This window comes from Rhizophagus irregularis, chromosome 19 (assembly GCF_026210795.1).
Source record: "Rhizophagus irregularis chromosome 19, complete sequence".
NCBI lineage: Eukaryota > Fungi > Glomeromycota > Glomeromycetes > Glomerales > Glomeraceae > Rhizophagus > Rhizophagus irregularis.
This window is the reverse complement of record NC_089447.1, coordinates 847,414-867,314: the sequence shown is the minus strand read 5'-3', so window position 1 is coordinate 867,314 and position 19,901 is coordinate 847,414. Positions and strand designations below refer to the sequence as shown.

The 19,901-nt window shown below is 26.8% G+C and overlaps 4 protein-coding genes across 4 annotated transcripts; all 4 read right to left on the bottom strand.

Moving 5' to 3' along the window:
• Positions 1-1,152: 1,152 nt before the first annotated feature.
• Positions 1,153-2,253, bottom strand: OCT59_010700 (uncharacterized protein; the record flags this gene model as incomplete). The annotated part of the gene is made up of 2 exons (XM_025323848.2): positions 1,153-1,842; positions 1,921-2,253. 2 exons carry the CDS (start codon positions 2,251-2,253, stop codon positions 1,153-1,155), a joined length of 1,023 nt encoding a protein of 340 aa, XP_025189521.2.
• Positions 2,254-5,890: 3,637 nt separating this feature from the next.
• OCT59_010699 (uncharacterized protein) lies at positions 5,891-7,830 on the bottom strand (the record flags this gene model as incomplete). The annotated part of the gene is made up of 2 exons (XM_066136067.1): positions 5,891-7,014; positions 7,062-7,830. 2 exons carry the CDS (start codon positions 7,828-7,830, stop codon positions 5,891-5,893), a joined length of 1,893 nt encoding a protein of 630 aa, XP_066000738.1.
• A 96-nt stretch (positions 7,831-7,926) lies between these two features.
• OCT59_010698 (uncharacterized protein) lies at positions 7,927-9,303 on the bottom strand (the record flags this gene model as incomplete). The annotated part of the gene is made up of 1 exon (XM_025331328.1): positions 7,927-9,303. One exon carries the CDS (start codon positions 9,301-9,303, stop codon positions 7,927-7,929), a length of 1,377 nt encoding a protein of 458 aa, XP_025189523.1.
• A 7,910-nt stretch (positions 9,304-17,213) lies between these two features.
• Positions 17,214-18,815, bottom strand: OCT59_010697 (uncharacterized protein; the record flags this gene model as incomplete). The annotated part of the gene is made up of 1 exon (XM_025323849.1): positions 17,214-18,815. One exon carries the CDS (start codon positions 18,813-18,815, stop codon positions 17,214-17,216), a length of 1,602 nt encoding a protein of 533 aa, XP_025189524.1.
• Between the last annotated feature and the right edge of the window lie 1,086 nt (positions 18,816-19,901).

The following is a 19,901-nucleotide window of genomic DNA, read 5'->3' as shown; positions in this document are numbered from 1 at the left end:
CTTTCTTTTTTTGTTAGAGGTATTTTCACGACTTCTAACCTTTTCCATATATTCACGTAAAATAAGTTGCGGTACATTTGAACAATGACTCGCAAGATGTTCCTCTAAGATGGGTATTTCACCACGCTTCCATATTTTTGAACAATATTTACACTCAGCTTCAAATTTTCCAGGAAAAACTGCGCTTTTTTTTAATGAAGTGCTGCCATACCGGTCCTAAGGGTCGTCCACCTGCATGTTTTTCCTTTTCAGATCTTTGAATTTCTAGATCGATAGGTGTTATTGGATCCATTTGAAGAAATAATTTGTAAGAAAAATTAAAATATAAAAAAACGAAAAAAATTTTTTTTAATAAAATAATTTCGCGTACCTCTTATCCATTATAAATAAATTTACACAAATCGTATTTTTTTTTACAATTAACATCTTCAAAATCAAATATACGTCATGCTAAATAATGTAAATACAATACTGAATATTAATAATTTTAATGTAGAAAAACGTGTTAACGAAATATAATTATATAAATGTATAATATAACGAACCTGCTATTGTACTAAATAAAGTAGTCTTTGCTTTGCAGAAGTTCTAAACTAAATGGAATTTGTTTGTCTTTGTTTGACTGCAAAGTCTATGTGCGAACAGTTTCGGTTGGTATATTGGTACAAAAGCAAGTGTATTGAACAATTGCGTAAAGTAGGCAAGTTATTCCGCAAATAGCTTCGTTTATATGCCGTTAATGACTCACTCTCCTTAACTTACACAAAGTAAAGTATTGCTAACATATATACATGTATTGGCACTTCTACTTGCTAACGTAATGTATTGCCGTTGGTATTGCTAACGTAATGTATTGCTTAAGCAATATGAGCAACATTCCATTGAATTATTTGAAAGTGTATATTCGGTAATTTTATATCGGATATTTAATATCCCGATTATATATCAAGATCATCAAGATCATCACATTTTTATTGGCTGAAACATTTCGCCACAGTTTCGCCATTTCGCATAGTTTCGACATTTCGATATTGCCGAAACGTTTCGTCACAGTTTAAACATTACTAAGTAACGTTTCGACATTTCGCAAAATCCTAAATGAGTTTCGCCCAGCAACCTTATGATTACATGTTTTACTTTCCTTTCTACGTTTCACCCATCTCCAGAGATTCGAAGATTAATTATGGGCTGATCTGGATTCAAGATGCCTTTTTGAACAAGGTTAGGAACCAAATAATACAATATATTATTAATATTTCTATAGTCACCTTTACCAACTGCATTAATTACTTCTTGTGTTATAGATTCATCATCTATATCTACTCCTTCAGATTCATCCACTTGACTTTTAGTATTTATATCTACTATTGTTATTGGTATGAGCTGGACCATTATTTCATTTATATTTATACATTCTTTAGATATTTCTCCTTCACGTGGTAGGTTATATTCTATAGCACATAGACGTCTATAAGAATCTCTTGGAATATTACCTTCATCTAATGCTCTAACTATTGATTCAAGTTTTTGTTTTTTTTTAGTTTTATCTTCATTCTCGTAACTGATATTAAAAGTATGTTTTTTATTAACAGAATAACATATACTTTCCAATGCTGGTACGTCTTCCAAATTATATAGCTTCTGTGTTTTTTCGTTGAATTCAGCTAATATATGTTTTCCAATACTCATAGCACGTTTTGTAAGGGTGGAATTTCCACATTGGTCAATTGGTTTTAATATATGTGCACGTCGCTTGCCTTCTCTTGCCATTTCTAATGTTTTGAGATGAAGACCAAACAAATAAATTCCTGATGTTTTTGTTTTTTTTAAAGATGTATATTCCTGAAATAAATATTTTAAAGTTAATTTATAAATAGAAAAAAATAGAAAAACTAAAAAAAAATAATTTAGTGTACAAACTTTATGAAATAAATTTGTAACATCCGTCGCACTTCTAACTGAAGATACTACATGTTCAAAACACTTTCCAAACCAGATTTGAAAAACTGGTTTATTATTAATGTAATTAATAAAACACTGAACAACACATCGATTATTACTTTTACCCCAAGTTGTTTCTACCATATAATCATCAGGGATTCGATATTTATTAGGAGGAAGAGTGTACGCTAATAAAGATTTATTAGGATACGTTCCTTCTTTTATAATTTTATATGAAAAACTATGTCCTGATTTTTTAAAATTAATAATTGAGTCAAAGGGGTAATTATGAATTTCTTGTGTGTCAGACATTTGCAAATTAGAAGCTAGGAATAATTTTTTAAACCGCGTAATTATTTTACAAAGTTTCGTGAATTTTTTTTTTTTGCATGAAATTTGTGTTACAGATTAGATCGACCAATAAAATGGTTTGATGTAGTGTTACCATATCCAATTTAACATGACCGTCATTTGGGGTTACGTCTTAAAAATTGGGGTTAGAGTTAAGATCCGCGCATATGATTTTTTTTAAAGAAAAATACCCCTTAAATATAATTGCTTTGTTTTACAATCGATGAATAGCAAAAATATATAATTACAATTATTGCTATAACAAAAATATTAACTCTATATTTTTTACTTATAGAATTTTTTATTTAGATATTATTAACATGTTTCAAATAAATTGATAAATAAAAATATGTGTATATGTAATGATCAGTTAAATATTTTTTAGTTTTATTGTAAAGTTAAAATTAACCAATAAAATCACATTGATCTTTATGCATAATGTAATAATATAAACCAATTAAGATCATTTTGATTATATGCATATGATATCTAAAAATAGATAAAATTTGTATTTACTAATGCGTAATTTTTTTTGTTTATTTTCAAAGATACACTTTTCTTTCTTATTAAAAATACTATACTTTTCTTTACAGTATTTTTGTTTGTTACTTCTTTTCTCTTTTATTCAAATATACTTTAATTATCTTTTACAATATTAACAATACTTTACCACTTTAGTTTATATATTCAACATAGTAAGACATATCTATTCACGAAATGTACCTACCACTCACATACGAAAGAAGAGAATAAAAGAAAAGAAAAAATGTACACATCTACTCACATACAAAAAAGAGAAAAGCTGCTTTTAAATAATAGTAAAGCTATTAAGCAAGGTATGAAAATAGGATATACACGTATTTTTCATATTTTTCTTTACAATATGTTGTGGTTTGAGTCTTTCTTTGTGGTATAAGTGTGAATATATTTTTCAACAGCCATGTATCTATTGCTTGTTAAATATATTTGCAATTTCTTGTCTTTCTTTGTTAAACTGTGGTATTACAATATGAAGTTTTTTAATGGCCATGTATCTATTGCTTGTTAAATATATTTACAATTTTTTTTGTAATATTTGCTTTAGCCTGGAGGAAAATGTTATGAAATAGGGCTGGATATTTTATGATATTTTTTGCCTTCCAATTACTTTGTCCGGAAGTAGCCTGACAATTTGTCGTTGTCCGGAAGTAGCCTGACAATTTGTCGTTGTCCATCAGTTGTAGCAACCAGCATTTTTTTACAATATTATGATTTTAAGAAACAAAATTTTTTCAAAAATTTAAAGAAAGAACTAACTTAAAAATATTATTTTATTATTCTTTACAAAATGCTGGTACTGGAGTTATTTTTTCTCTCATTTATCAAATCCCAACATGTCCAAAGACTAATCATATAATACGCCTGCGTCTGGAACCACCCAAGATTTTTGACTACTTAGGGAAGAAGTTGTAGGGTACTTGTACCTGATAGGCTTAGCCTCCTTTGACTTAGGTCTCATTAATCGGAAAACGAGGTGGTTCTAAGACTTCCACATCAAAAGCAAACATTTTTTGATATTATACGTAAAGATGGTAATTCTATATCTGTGAATTCAAGAAAAAAAAAATCTAAATCAAAAGATGTCAAGGTAATCTAAACATTCTTTTAGAAAAATTTAATCAAAGTTTAATTTGGTTTATATATAGTAATTTCAAGAAAAAGAAAATCTAATCATATATTTTTAGAAGAATACTAGTGTTCACCTGTTGTCTACGACAACAGTTAATATGTAATTCCGGCCAGAATTAAAAGATCTGCAAAGAATTTCCTTTTTTGGAAATTTGAGCAACAAAATTTTTTTAATTTCTCTGAAAAGTAACAGAAGACAAAATTTCCTTTTTTGGAAATTTGCGTAACCGACAAATTCCTTTTATGGAATCCTGTGTAACCCAAAATTTCAGTTTTCCGCCAGAAATAAAATTTCCTTTTTGGTCTTGTGTAACATTAGCGACGAATAGGAGTAGGGTTACACAATTCAAATGACTTATTTATATGGTTAATCTAAACATAACGCCCACGTGATTGCAGTGTTTTTTAATATATAGATGGGAGCAGTGTTGGGTTTTGGACTTGTCCAATTGGTTTTTTTAATTAGACAATTTTGGACTGTCCAAAACCAGTTTTGGACATAGTTTTGGACAGTTTAAAACTGCTCAAGAGTCCTAATATTTATTAACTGAAACTAAAAATAAAATGAAAATATAATGTTAAAATGTTAAAAAAGTAAATATTTAATATAATTAAATAATAAAAATTAATGTAAAATTAAAATAATATTAAAAATTAACATTTAAAGATTTTTGAAGTAATTTAATAATTGAACTAAAATTAAAATTAGCCAAAATTAGTCATAATTCTGGCCAAAATTAAATTTTTTGTCATGTGATCTGTCTAAAACCTGTCTAATGAAAAAAAGGTTTTGGTTTTGGACAAGTTTTGGACAGGTTTTGGACAAATGTCTAAAACGTCCAATTGTCCAATTGCCCAACACTGGATGGGAGTAACGCATATCAAGGTAATTTAAATATTTATTTTTTTATTTTATTAAAAAAATTTAATAGTAAACTTCAAAAAAAGATGAAATAAATATAAAGGTATATTTTTTACTAATTTTTATTTAAATTATTAATATTTTTAATACTTCTTTTCTTTTTTTTTAACCTACTAATGTTTGTTTTTACTAATATATTTTACTACTAAATATACTAACATTTTCTATTACTAACCATTTTTTATGTTTTCTTTTCTTTTATTAACATTTCTAATATTATTCCTTTTCTTTTACAAATTCGTTTAACAATATTTATACTAATATCTTTATTATTACTAATATACTTTACTATTTCTATTTCTTTCTTTTAAATATTAAAAAGATAAAAATAAGCAGCAAATAACTGAACACATTATTTGTAGATAACAGATATACATAATTCCAATTGTTTATATGGCTAGAATAATTTTTATATACTTTTTTGTAATTTTATTTTTTTGTAATTTTTTATTATTAATTAAAAATAATAAAACTTTTAGTACTATTAAATAAATTAATATTATAATTGAATTTAAATTATGGATTTATTAGTATTTATATTATCAATCATCGGACAAATCCAGTTACACAAATTTACTAATTGTTTAAAATTTGTGTAACCTTAAGTCAAAAACTTCATACAACGATAACTCATTTAAACAGTATATTACGTTATGATTTTATTACTGATAACCAATTTTCAGCTTCCATTTTAAGTATCGATTCATTCTTTTTTAAACAATTATTATTAAAAAAAAAATCTCTGATATATTAAACTTCGTCTGTTATTTTTGTCTTTTACTCAAGATCCTCTTTAATGCCAAGTCGTTAAAAGTTAATAATAGATAAAATATATGTAAAAAGACACGCTTGTTAAAATCTGATTAATATGCAAAGGCAGTTTACAAGCTAGTTTTTTTTTTTGCTAGTAAAAATGCATTTTTCATTATTAGTATATATACAAAAATGGTTAAAACCATTATTTTTATTCTAATGCAAATAAAATACTTTAATATTATTTAAGTATTATCAATTCTCTTTGCACCTATTATTGCTCCAATACCTCTTAATACACTGAATATTCCAACTTTGTGGTAATTTGGTCAAAACTTCGTTAATTTCATTTTCCGAAGGCATTATTTTTTTTTGCAATAAACACTTCAAAATTTCCTTTTCTTCCTCAGTTGTTACAACTCTTTGACGTTTTAATGGAGGCTGACTTTCAACATTTTCTTGATTTTCTGGTAATTCAATACATTTTCGCTTTGGGTTAATATTTTTGTCTTTTAAAACTGACTGGGAATCTTGTTCATTAAATTGAATAGTTTGCAACACCCTTGCTAATTGAGAAGAGCCTTCATTGTCACCTTCTGGTATGGTTGGCGCATTTTTTTTTCTTGATTTTTTATTTTTTGATAAATCAGAAACTTTAGTTTTCATTACTGACAACTTTCTTCTTCCTTTAGTATTAATTGCTTCAATTTTTATTACTTCTTGTCGATAAATTTTTTTTATTCTTCCTAATCCATCTTCATAGGCTTGATTAATTTTCATTAATCCTTCTTGGTTTAATTGGGGCGGAGAATTTTTTTTGAAAAGGTCATGATCGATAGCATTATCCATTTTAAATGCTTCTAGCAAGTCGTGTGATAATTTCCATAATGGATCAATACGATTGTTAGTGTTATGATCTTTTCGATAGTATGTGTGAGTATCCAGAAATTCATTCAATAATGTGTCTATTCGTTCTCTCTCCTCTTGAGTTGCTCTAATTTGTAATTCTAAATTTTCTTGATTACATGAATTTCCTGTAATATTTTGTTTGATATAGGCAACACCATGAGTCTCCAAGGCTTCATCATAAGCTGGATAATGTCCTTCTCTTGCTAGATTTATAGAGGCACAATGGTGAAGTTTTTGTTCTAATTGTGGGTATTTTTCTAAAATAGAAAGGAAATGTATAACAGAAGTAGTATAGTTATTTTTCCCAGCTGCCGGAAACAGTGGAGCAAAGGCAGCTAATCTAAATCTCTGCAGTTCATAATTTCCACAACGTATTCCGGTAAGATGAATTTTCCAAATTGAAAACCATTCATAATATAAATACCAGATTCTTAAACAAATCCTTTCATTTTCAGGGCCAGATAACACTTCTTCAATTTTAATATTTTTTTTTGTATGTATATATGAATAGCTATACCAACTGCAGTCCATATTAACTCCAAAACTCTTCTTGTGGATCGATAATCAACAACGGCTGCCAATTTATCCAAAAATTTTACACCTAAAGCTGTAGTCAAATCATAAATGCCGTAACTTGAAAATAAAATAAGAAGTGCACTCATCATATCCTTAGACGTATGCCACTGACCCAGGATAGGTCGTATATTTTCTGATTTATTACGGCATTTAATTAATCTCCTAAATATTGCTTCGTCAGCACAAATATCTAAAAAGTCATTCTCATTTAATAAAAAATCCTTTTTATACATTTCTGTAGCTCGTAAGATCTCATTGTTATCATTTGGTGATCCACTTGGTTCAAGTATAACTACATTCGGAGGTGGGAGCTTACAGCCAAAATTTATTTGTTTTGATATTTCTAAATCTACTGCTGTAAAATCGAAGTTTTTATTATACTCTAATTCTCCTTTTTCATTGAGCCGAAATGCTAACAAATCTTCAAATACTTTATTAAATTTCCAGATAGTTTCATGTATTACTTGTGACATTCCAAAGAGCTGTATATTAGAATTTAATTCACGAAGTGGTTCAGGTTTTTCATTAATAATTTCAGGTAATGTGAATTGGAACACCATCCTCAATGTAGCATGTGATGTACCACGAGTTGCATCATAGATATTTCCGAATTGAAAACTTCTTTCTTTAAAGTCTATATTATCTATGACTGCTAAATTAAAAATTGTTGTTCCATTTAATAAACGTTTAGATGGATCTGCATTTTTCATTCGTATTTTCTCTAATCTTCGCTCATGTCTATTTGTATGCCCAATAATAGAACATTTGGTTAAAAGATCATGCAATGAGGACAGCAACTTTGGTCATCAGCATAATGATGCTAATACGCTTGGTAGCCATAAATTTGAGTATGGAAATGCAAAATTAACTAAAGATGAAACTAATAGAGAAAGAAGTGTATTGACTTTTTGTAAATCCATTTTTTTTAACGGTGAGTGTTGTTTACGATTTGATTCTGCAGTTTTATTTTCTAGTATTGACATAAGCATTGATTCAAAAAAGGTTATTAAAGGCCTAGGAAATGCACCAATATAACTACTAAGGCTTTCGGGATTTTGTAAGTTATTTTTATTTTTTTTAAGATGTTTGGATGATTTCCATAATTCTTGTCCCATTTTTTGGCCAATTTCCTCATATTCCTTTTCATCCGACTCTTTTTCTTGGAAATCAATAGGAATTTTATTTATTTTCATTATTGTTTTTAATACAAAATAGCTCGGAATATTATGATTACAATTAATATGTTGAGATGTGTTTGTAGTAGGTTGTGGCAAATTAAAAAATGGAATAATTTGAGGTAAAATTGCTGTAAGAATATTTTTTTGATATTCAAAATTTTCATTTTTTGCGACATTTAAAAACCATTGTGTTAATAAATGGAAAGATTTTTTAATATCTTCCCTATGATATCCCTTTTCTATACATGATAACATCGCTCTTCCTCTTCCTGGTTTAATATGAAGATGTCCTTCTTCACGTTCATAACAATTACAACATACATATCGGGGACTTTTAACTTCATTATGACGTTTACATACAGAATCATATGATTCTAGTGCACTACAATTAACTTGGCCATTACAAACTACTTGGATATTTTTTCCAATTATATTCCATGAATGTTTTTCACATCCTAAACCTCGTGTAAAAAAATAAAAAAGCTTTCCACAAAATAAACATCTTTTTCGATGAAGTATACTTTGACCTGTGTTTTTTGTTTTTTTAAAACCTGGATTATGAAGATTTTTTTGATCGTGATTAAAATGGTAACTACAAATACCCAATTGTTCCAATATGCCATCTGCTTCAATAATACTTTCCCCATCTATCTGCCATACACCACAAAGCTGCCATAATGTTCGGAAACTTTTTGAATTTTCACATCTTTTAATACACCCGTCTATTTTATTAACAATGACACAACAGGTTAAAATTTTAGACTCTTTTTGTTCAATAATTATGTCTTCTGAACATAATTCTGATATTAAGTCATCATTATCATCAGTAGATATACTGTCCGTTTCACTTGTATCTTCTGTATATAGTTCAACAATTTTTTTTAAGTATTCTTCGTCCAAAGCAAAAATAGCTGGCTCTTCTGATTCATCACTCTCAATTTCAGTTTCAAACATTTCTAAAATTGAAGCTTCCGGAATGTTTTCATACATATTATATAAAGACATTTCAAAAATTTGAAAATTTATGTACTAACTTGCCAAGGTTCCCTTGAACTAAACGTGAAAAGTGCGTTAAACATGAAGATAGAGTATATCGTGATAAGCATATTTATTTTTAGAAGCTTTTTTTTAGATCGGCTTCGACAAATATAAAAAAAGGAGAAAATTTTAAAAAATAAAAAGTAAAAATAAATAAAATTTTACGCTATTTGAACAATTTTTTCTCATAAAAAATTCAGTTTTAGAGCGTAAAAAGTTCAGTTTTCGGAAGTTTATTATATATAAAATAGAACATTACATCAACTTCATAGCTAAGATCCTTTTGAATGAGAAAACTTTTATTAATAATATGTATAAGAAAAAATGTCAAAAGAAACTTTGAGATTGATTTAGTCGTTATTATTGGGTCAGTTATATATCACAATATTCAATTATAGTTAAAAATGTTCAATTTTCGTAATAAAATTAATAGTAAATTATGTCATGCATGATGTTGATCACTACTTGATCTATGTATCACTGGATTTGTCCGGTGATTGTTATTGCATAAAATAAATATTATACAAGTGTATAATATCTATCCGATATTTTACTATAATATACCGGGTATCTGACAATTGACTACCCGATATGTATATTATATTATATGATGTTTGTCCCCGATTTTCTATATTTCTACTACATATATCAGGTATCTGATATATGTAGTATTGTTAAATATCATACATATATATCACATTTATTGTACACATATCAGGTACCCAATATGTACCCAATAGCATTAATTTTGACCAGTGTAATAGTTTTTACCTTACTTTTTTCTTAAATTCTATTGGTTAATTAGCTAAAAAGGAAAAAAATCATAACAATGTAACATAAAATTTCCTTTTATAGTAGGATCTGCAAAGAATTTTATATATGATTTTTACCTTGACTTAAAAGGGGTACCTTATCTTATAAGTAAGTGGAATCCTGTTGAACTGCATCATAATGAATTAATATATACAATTAGGCTGTATATTTTAATAGAATTCTACTTACTTATAATAAAAGTTACTGTAAAAAATTGGCCTTTTACTAATAGTTTTTACTTTATTTTTTTCTTAAATTCTATTGGTTAATTAGCTAAAAAAAAAAGAATCATAACAATATAATATAAAATTTCCTTTTATAATAGGATTTACAAAGAATTTATATATGTTTTTACCTTAGGTCTGGGGTGACCTATCTTATAAGTAAGCAAAATCCTATCCTATTTTAACAAAAAGTTATAATGTTCTCCTTTTAATACTACTTAAAATTTACAACTATACTATTGGTATTGAGTAATTATCACAGGTTGTAATAGCTTTTGAGTATAATCTTATATCTAATATAGTAGTATGAAAGGGTATTAAATATTTGTAAGTTATTTATCAAAAGTCCTTTATGATAGTAATACTTAGTGTAGATAGTAAAATATATTAGTTAAATATTATATTATGTAATAGATAAAGGATGAGTAGAATGGTGTATCTTTGCTTAAATCAGTCTTCTTGAGAGGTCTAATGGGAAATATTCCAATCTGTGAGTAATATCTTGTTGTAATAAGATGAAAGGATAAAGCTGAACTTAACCTTAAGTGGAGTTGAAAAGGCTGAGCCATTAAATATTGCAAAATAATTAGTATTATACAATTATTTTGACTTCTAGTGATTCAATTTGAATAAACTTTTTTTTTATTTTGTAAAGCTAAATTTGTAGAGCTAATGGAAGCTATGAATTAAAAAAAAGTTCATTAAAATTAGATCACTAAAAGCCAAGATAATTGCATTATAATAATTATATATATGGTCTGGTGTAAAAAGATTTGTACATAAAAAAAAATGTTAATAAAAAATTTTTTAATAAATTAAATTTCATTTTTTTTTATATAAATCTTATTAGTATATATTCAGAAATATTATAATATCATTATTACACCAAATTGTACATCACCATCAGTCATCAGATTTACTATAATTATTAGATTCTTTATTAATTAATTGGATATTTTCGTTAGCTTCAAAATATACTAAAATATACCTTGGTATTTTAAGCACTTTTTTCTAAAATTTATTATAATCTTTAAGTTAACTTCATTTTTTAATGCATTTAAAAGTATATTTCAAATAGGCAATAATTTAGGATCTTACAATTTCACCTTTTACAACTGCTTAAACACCTTCAATTGGCTGTAGTTCATAGAGCTTAGATCCGGTGAATGATTCTAATGGGTTATTCAGTGAATATCCTAGGATTACAGATATATCTGTTCACTTTTAGATAGGATATCTGGATTTTGCTTAAGAAAATAGGATATTCACTAAATATAATCCGGATATCTTAGAATATGATGTAAATATAATGTAAATATAATGTAAACATGATGTAATAAAATTTTAACAATGGAATATTACTTAATATTAATCCCATATGTATTTTTTTGGAGAGATTAGTTTAATTAACGTTTTCATCTGAATAAGTAGTCTAGAGTTATTTTTTTAAAAAAAAAATACTAGCTTAAAGAAATAGGATGTCTACTGTAATATAATAGAAGTACAGTAGATAGTAATATTGAGAATTACCTAGATTTTGATAAATGTCAAAATATAGATGACGAAACAACAACAATAATTCAGCTTTTTAGAATCTGGTGGCCATAATCAGGATACGAATAAAATTTAAAAATAACTCAATGAATATCCTATGAATATCCAGATTTTAACATCCGGATTAATATTTAGAATTGATATCTGGATATCCAGATTTATAATCTTTGAACGGACATATTCAGTGAATATCAACGGATAATCTGGATCTAAGCTCTAGTAGTTTATAGTAATAAATGACATATAAAAACTTCATAATCATATTGTTTTGCTATTTTAATGCAAGAAAATGGTACTATTTTCTTGTGCATTTAAACCAGCTCCAATAGTTCTAGTTTTTGTAATTCATTTGAAAAACAATATTGACTTCCAGTTTTTCATGCTTGAAGTTGGATTAGGCCATTTAAAGTGTTTTATGTGGTGTAAATGTGCAATCACTGTACTTATTCCAGTCTAATGCAATGTTCTCAACTGTACTCTTGGTACAATTAGTGTTTCAGCAACTTACTTGCGTAATTTAAGCTCCAGATGACTTTCTTTTGTAAAATTAGCCTTTGGAAGATAATTATGCATACTTTATTATCATTAGTTTTTCATTGTCTGTTAGTGGTATGCCACTTCATTTTAAGGAAGAAGAAAGTATCATATAATAAAAAAAATTTTAGCAGCAAATTCAGGTAATTATTTACTAATAAATATGTAAATCTCAGCCCGTTATGTTTAGTTTTACAAAATTTTTCTTTGGCGTAAATCTTATCCTTTTTTAGTGATGTATAAATCTTTTTGCACTGGACCATAATAATGATTAAATTACTTACAGTATATTTATTTTTAAATATATAAATATTACATGATATATGGGGACACCCACAGCTATACATGCCACCCAAATTATTTTGGACTGCCGTAATTATAAGTAAAATCCCAAATTCAATTATGGCATCCCAAATTATTTTGGCACTTTACATAGTAAATTATATATAAACTGAATGAATTATGGCATCCCAAATTATAATTATGACATCCCAAAATAATTTGGACAGCATGTATACCCACAGCAAAAAGCCGGGCTCAGCCAAAATTTTGATTTTAAAATTTTATTATAATTATATATTTATTAATCCAATCTTTTAGAGAAAAGAAAAATTTTTTATTCATAGCATATTAAAAAAATATAATATTTTATAATTTATGATTTTTGTATTTTTATTTTATTATATTTAATGGATAATATAAACTTGCTAGAAAAAAAACCAATGCTTTAATGAATTCCTTGCAAAATTTTACCCTAGTTTACAAAAAACTGATTTTAAAAATCTTTAAAAATGATAAAATTACTAAATTAACCAATAATATTAAATTGTGATTTTTCGCAAAATCACGTGATTTGCCGAGCCCCGGTTTTTGCTGCGGGCGTTCCCATATATAGACCTGATTTTATGAAGTGCCATACTGATCAAAAATCTGGGGTTTAAACCCCAGATCAAATCCCAGATTTATCTGGGGTGAAAATGGATTAATCCATATTTCATCCCAGATTTTCCTATATTTCACCCCAGATTTGATCCATATTTTATCCCGGATCTGATCCACATTTTACCCCAGATTAATTCCTTAAATTTCACCAAAAATTACATCACACCCAATTGTCAAATCCCGGATTAATCCATATTTCATCCCAGATTTAATCCATATTTTACCCTGGATTAATCCATATTTTATCCTGGATCTGATTTATATTTTATCCCGGATTTGATTTTATCTATATTTGATTTTATCCTGGTGATATAAATCCAACATTACGAAGTCAATTATTGATTTTAGCCAGTTGAATTCTTGCCGATCAACCAATAAAATTAAATTCTCCTTACGCTGCTCTTTTTAAAAATTTTAAAAAAAAACCTTAATAATTAATCTTAACTCTAGTTAGCATTATAAATTTAGCCAGAATTATGATTACTAAATATATAAATTTATTATATATAATTTTAACCAATCAAATTTATCATAATTTTTATATTATATAAGTAAAAAAATTGAGAAAATTTTTTATTTACTTAATCAATTTAGGGGAGTTACACATATCACGTAATATTCATTTTCTTATAAACCTTACCCCCCCCTCCCTGTTAGATTTCATAACCAATCAAATTATAATATTTATAAATCATATGATTTAAATAAGTGTAACGTAAAATTTTAACTACCCCCTCCCCCCTATAATAATTACGTAATATGTGTAGCTCACTTATTTTATTAAAAACTATTTAATGATAAAATTTTATAAAATTCTAATTATTAGATCATCATATAAAATACAAGAGATACCTATTATAGAGGTATTGCACTGAATAAATAATAAAAATAATTTATTTTAATCAGCCTGTTAATAGGTTAATAATAAATTTTTAAAAAAATCTCAAAATATTTTTCAACATATTTATTTATAAAAAATGTATGAAAATAAGTTTTTTACTTCAAATTACCAGGTAATTATTTTCATTTAACCAGAATTATCAATTTTTACTGGCATTATATTTTTTAATGCTGGTTGATTATCATAATTTCAGTCACCTGGTGATCATCATCTCCAGTAATAGTTAGAAAAATTCTGAAAATAAAATTTAAAAAAATTTTTTATAATAAAGTTTCTATTTATTATATATAAGATGTTTAAACTTTAAATATGAATTATATATATGATTATTATAATACTAAATATTTTTTCAATAATACCAACAAATTTTCTCCTCTATATAATCTAAAATATTTATTGTTTATATTTATCTAAAGGGCTTGGTTTTTTTTTGCCTTCTAATTATAAAATTGTTAGATAAGAGAAATAAAATAAATAATACCAAATGATTGATATGAAAATTTTCCTTTTAAAAAGTCATATAACCTTATGTATAATTTTCCAATTTTATTGGAACTAAAATTTCAATAAGTGTAATGTCAGTTCCTATAAAAATGAAAAAAAAATAATTAAAAAATTATTTTATTTTTGAAAAATATTTTTTGAAACTTACCTAAAATTCGGTCATATGATATAACGTGAGAATGGAACCAGCATTACAAACTTGGCAACTTGGCTGAAATTAAGCGTAAAGGGTATGACATCTGGTAATAATTTAAAATCATGTAATCTCTATATTTAAGGATAGCCCTGAAATTTGAAATTAATTTAACAAAAATCTGAAATCTGAAATTCTGCCAAAATTAATTCATAATTAAAATTAATGAACCCGTAATTCCAGCCAAAATCGAAATTCAATAGTTCCTGCTGGAATTAAGTGCATAATTCCAGCTGAATTTACATATTTAATTTCAATTTTGGCTGGAATTTCAAATTTCAGAAGTTTGGAATTACGGATTATGGGTTCAGAATTTTGGAAAATCTAATTTCAGGGTCATCTTTATCTCTATTCAAAACATCTCATGTAAACTTTAATAGAAATTTTACTTTATTTTAAAGTTATAAGAGAGGTTTCTAAAATGATCTCATAAACAAAAAAATCTGATCACATGACTTAAAACCTGTAATATAGTCTAAGGATAAAATATAATCCGGATAAAATATAGATCAGATCTGGGATAAAATTGAATCTGGGATAAATCAAATCCGGGATAAAATATAGAATCAAATCCGGGATAAAATATAGATCAAATCCGGGATAAAATATGGATCAAATCTGGGATGAAATATGGATTAATCCGGGGTTTGACAATTGGGTGTGATATAATTTTTGGTGAAATTTAAGGAATTAATCTGGGGTAAAATGTGGATTAGATCCGGGATAAAATGTGGATCAGATCCGGGATAAAATATGGATCAAATCCGGGGTGAAATATAGGAAAATCTGGGATGAAATATGGATTAATCCATTTTCACCCCGGATAAATCTGGGATTTGATCTGGGGTTTAAACCCCAGACTTTTGAACAGCATGGCGCCTCATATGATTTAAAGTTTAACTCCCCACCTACTTTCAAATCAGCTGATTTCTGGCAATGCCCCTTATTGAATTTTTAGATAAAATTATTTGAAAAGTATATTAAAAATACATAAAACATATTATAAGATATAGATTAATTATATATTGAAGAAATTCAATAATAAATTTTTATTCTCTTCAAAAATTAATTACTTTCATATATATATATAATTTTTTTCCTTTGAAAAATATCCATGTAATTTAATTGCCCTTTGTATGTATAGAGTTATGCAATAATCTCTTATTCGAAATGGAATTCACTTTTATTTCTTCTAGAATTTGTGAAAGGAAGCATCATTGTACAGTATGTTTTTTTAACTTACTATGAATGTATTGAATGTATTTATTGTATTGTACATATCGGACCTCTTTTTTATATTGTAATACATTGGAAAAAACGATCGGACATGTATGTTACAGTATTTGATTTAACGGTACAAACGCTGAAATAAAAAAAAAAATAAGTATTAACTATATTGGCTCCATGTCATTGCAAAATTTTAAATTTTAAATCCTTTATATTTATCTTCTATATAAATTTGCTTCTCAAAATATCTCCTCGTTTCTATTTAGACATAACATCTGTGACTTTATAATTATCTGAAGCTCAAACAAAAAAAAACTTAAGAATTCATTGTCAATTCATATGCGTTGATAACAGGAGTGGTATAGTGCTAGAAAGCTTAGAAAAAGAGACCAAAATTGATAAAAATGCTAATTTGAACATTTGTTATTCAAAAAAAAAATATTTTTTTTCAAGAATCTGGTCCCGTTTCCAGCACTCACCCCACGTATTTCATCCTACTTTCGCAGTAATAAGAAAAAATATAAAATATAAATGAGATTTATCTGAACTGGTAGTAATCCTTAAATATCTAAAATGCTGATTTCACCACTAAGTTATTTCAAACTATTCTTGCTACCCTATAAAAAAAATGCCATCGAAAATGTCCAGAAAATGTCTGGAAAATTGCAATATTCCGGACGCTGAGATATTGTGAATTTCCGGAAAATGCCCAGAAATGTCTAGGAGGGCTCGGGCCTGGTGTCCAGAAAGTGTCCAGATTATTGCAATTTTCTGAACATTTTTCATTTTCCGGACATTTTCTGACAATTTCCGGGGCATTCTTTTTTTATAGGGCTACCGATACTTGTGAATATGAAATTTATAAAATACATTATAAATAACTTGATTATTTTGTTATTCTATGCAAATTATTCTATATTTTATTGAATGTTATTTAAAACGTGTGATAAAATTTTTTAATATATAGTAACTCAGTAACATTAGATTATTTCTTCACGTCGGATTTTCCTTCAGTAACTAATTTCTCAACATTAAGTTTTCCCTTCTCCCCTATTTCTGTTGCAGTTTTAATTTGAGAAATTGTAGGATTTTTATCGACTCCAGTCGCAGTAACGACAGCTTGAACACCTTCTGTGGCCAATTTTTTAATGTTAGGTTTTCCTCCTTCTCCTGAAGTTGCGGCATCAGAAATTTTTTCAGCAACGTCAATACCATTTTTAATTGAATTAACGACTTTTATTTCTTTTTCATCATTGTCAAGAATATTTTCAACACCATCTTTAACTAAAGTATTTAAATCTTTCTTTTCCCCATTTTTAAATTTTTCTTCACCAGAAATTTTTTCAATATCATTTTTTGTAGGACCATCCAAAGTTACTTTAATTAAATCATTCATATTCGGATTTTTTAAAACATTCTGTTGAGCTCCAATTAATAATTTTTCAGCACTTTGAGGCTTTCTATTAGCTTTATCGACTAACATTAAGTCTTCTTGTTCATGAGTTTTTTCATCTATTTTTTCATCAGCACCAGATAATTTATCACCAAAGCAAGGGTAACAAACCATTAATCTCGTAATATATTTAAATAATTTATAAATAATTAATTCATTTTTATTAACTTCCCAAATATCTGCCATACATGTAATTATATTCATAAAAGATGTCATTATAATAGCCAATATAGCAATAGAAGTTATAGTTTTCGTGAAAAGTGCTGCGTGTCTTACAATGAGCATTTCTTGTGTTTCCGCTTGTTCTTGTCTTTTTCTATAACCACCAGTTATACTAAGAGGAAATGATGAAGGGTCTAAATTATTAGCTTGATCAGTAAATTTATTTATGGCAGAAAATTTATCATCTGCAGATATAATAGCAGCTATAATTATTAATATTTGACTTAATATACCCATTATTTGATAAAATTGTGTATCTATTCTTCTTACAGCTGTAAAGTGTGTACGTAATTTATTCTTTAAAACATCAATAAATTGAAATCTATTTCCTAGCTGATTTGATGGTTGTGATGATGATGTCGTTGTTAAATTATTTTTATGTGTTAAAGTTTTTCCAAGAACGAAAATATTTACTAAAACGAAAATGATAATCTGTAAACTAACACTAAAACCTGCTATTTTACCAACGGTAGTAAGGGAAGAAAAATTATATTCAGGAAAATTAAAACTATTAATAAAAAATTCATAAAAAAAACCTCCTACATTATTAGATAAACCTAATAAAGTTAACCATTGCATCATTAGAGCAGTATAAAATAATAAGTAAGATATGATTAAATCGATCCTAAAAATTCTTCTAGTAATTTTTTTTTCTTCTTCAGCAATTTGAGCAGGGGTTTCAAAATCATGATCTTTAATCTTTTCTTCAATATTATCTTTTACACCTAATTTATCCATCGTTTTTAATGTATCAGAAACCGCTTTACCGGTTACTTGTGGACTAACATTATTTAATGTTCCGAGAATTTTACCCCCTTTACCTCCCAATTTTGGCATATTGATCATATTGATCGCTAATGGCTTACTAGGTTCAATAACCGGGGTTGCCGTGGCAGGTTTAACTGCAGACATCTTTAAAACTAAGATTATGAATTTAATCCGGATTTTTTTTATAGTTTAATAATTAATTGTAATACTTAAAAGTGAACAATTAAAAAAAACGAAAAGAAATTTTTTAAAATATCGTCACGCATTTTGATATTATTTGAATTTATTTATTTTTGAAAAGAGTAACACAGAAATTATAATAATTTAACAGTTAACAAATACGCGTATTATTATTAAAGTGTTCAGCACAAATTTGGTGATTTTATTTCGTGTTACCATGAATTTTCTAGTGTAATTGTTTTGTTCAAATTATTAATAACGAGTTTCGATAAGTAAAACGTGATACGACTTATTAGCCAAAATTATCGCAATGTGACCAACCGGTTCTTTAAAAGAAATTATTTTCATTTCTTGAATGAATGAAATTTTTTATTTATTCGTCCTTTACTTTAGTTTTTTTGAGTGGGGAATTTTCTTCGTGAATTATAATAAAATTAGTATTTTTTCCATTTGTTTGTGATTGATTTTTTATTAAAAAAAACTTTACTACTGTATAATGATAATTCGAGTGAATGAATATTTATTTTCGTAAATTAATTTAGTTAAAAAAAAAAGAGAACTCATAATGAATTAAATAACAATTTTATGTAATATCATTATTATTGAAAGCCAATAATGCAAAATTACCTTCTTGATCCTCCCCATGTGAATAACATATATGCAATATATGCAATAAGTTAGTGATACAGTCCAAGAAGGTAAATCTATGAATATATGCGAGTCAAAGAAAGTAAGGTGATACAGAAAGAGCTTATAAAATTATATCATTGGCTAATATTTATATTTGGACTAATGAACTCAATGATAAAATTTCATTTAAATAATTGGACTTGGATAATACCTAATACTGCACTGGATATAAACAAAATATAACAAAACATTTAAAGATATTTTCTTTAAAAAGACGTTAACTATATTCCTTCAAAAAGTCATTGTTATTTTCAAGAACAATATCAAAGAAGACTGATTGGCTGAAAAATTAACTTTTAACTATATTTTACAATTTAAACCGAATTTGTGATCTTTTATAGGTTATATTTAAAAGAAAAC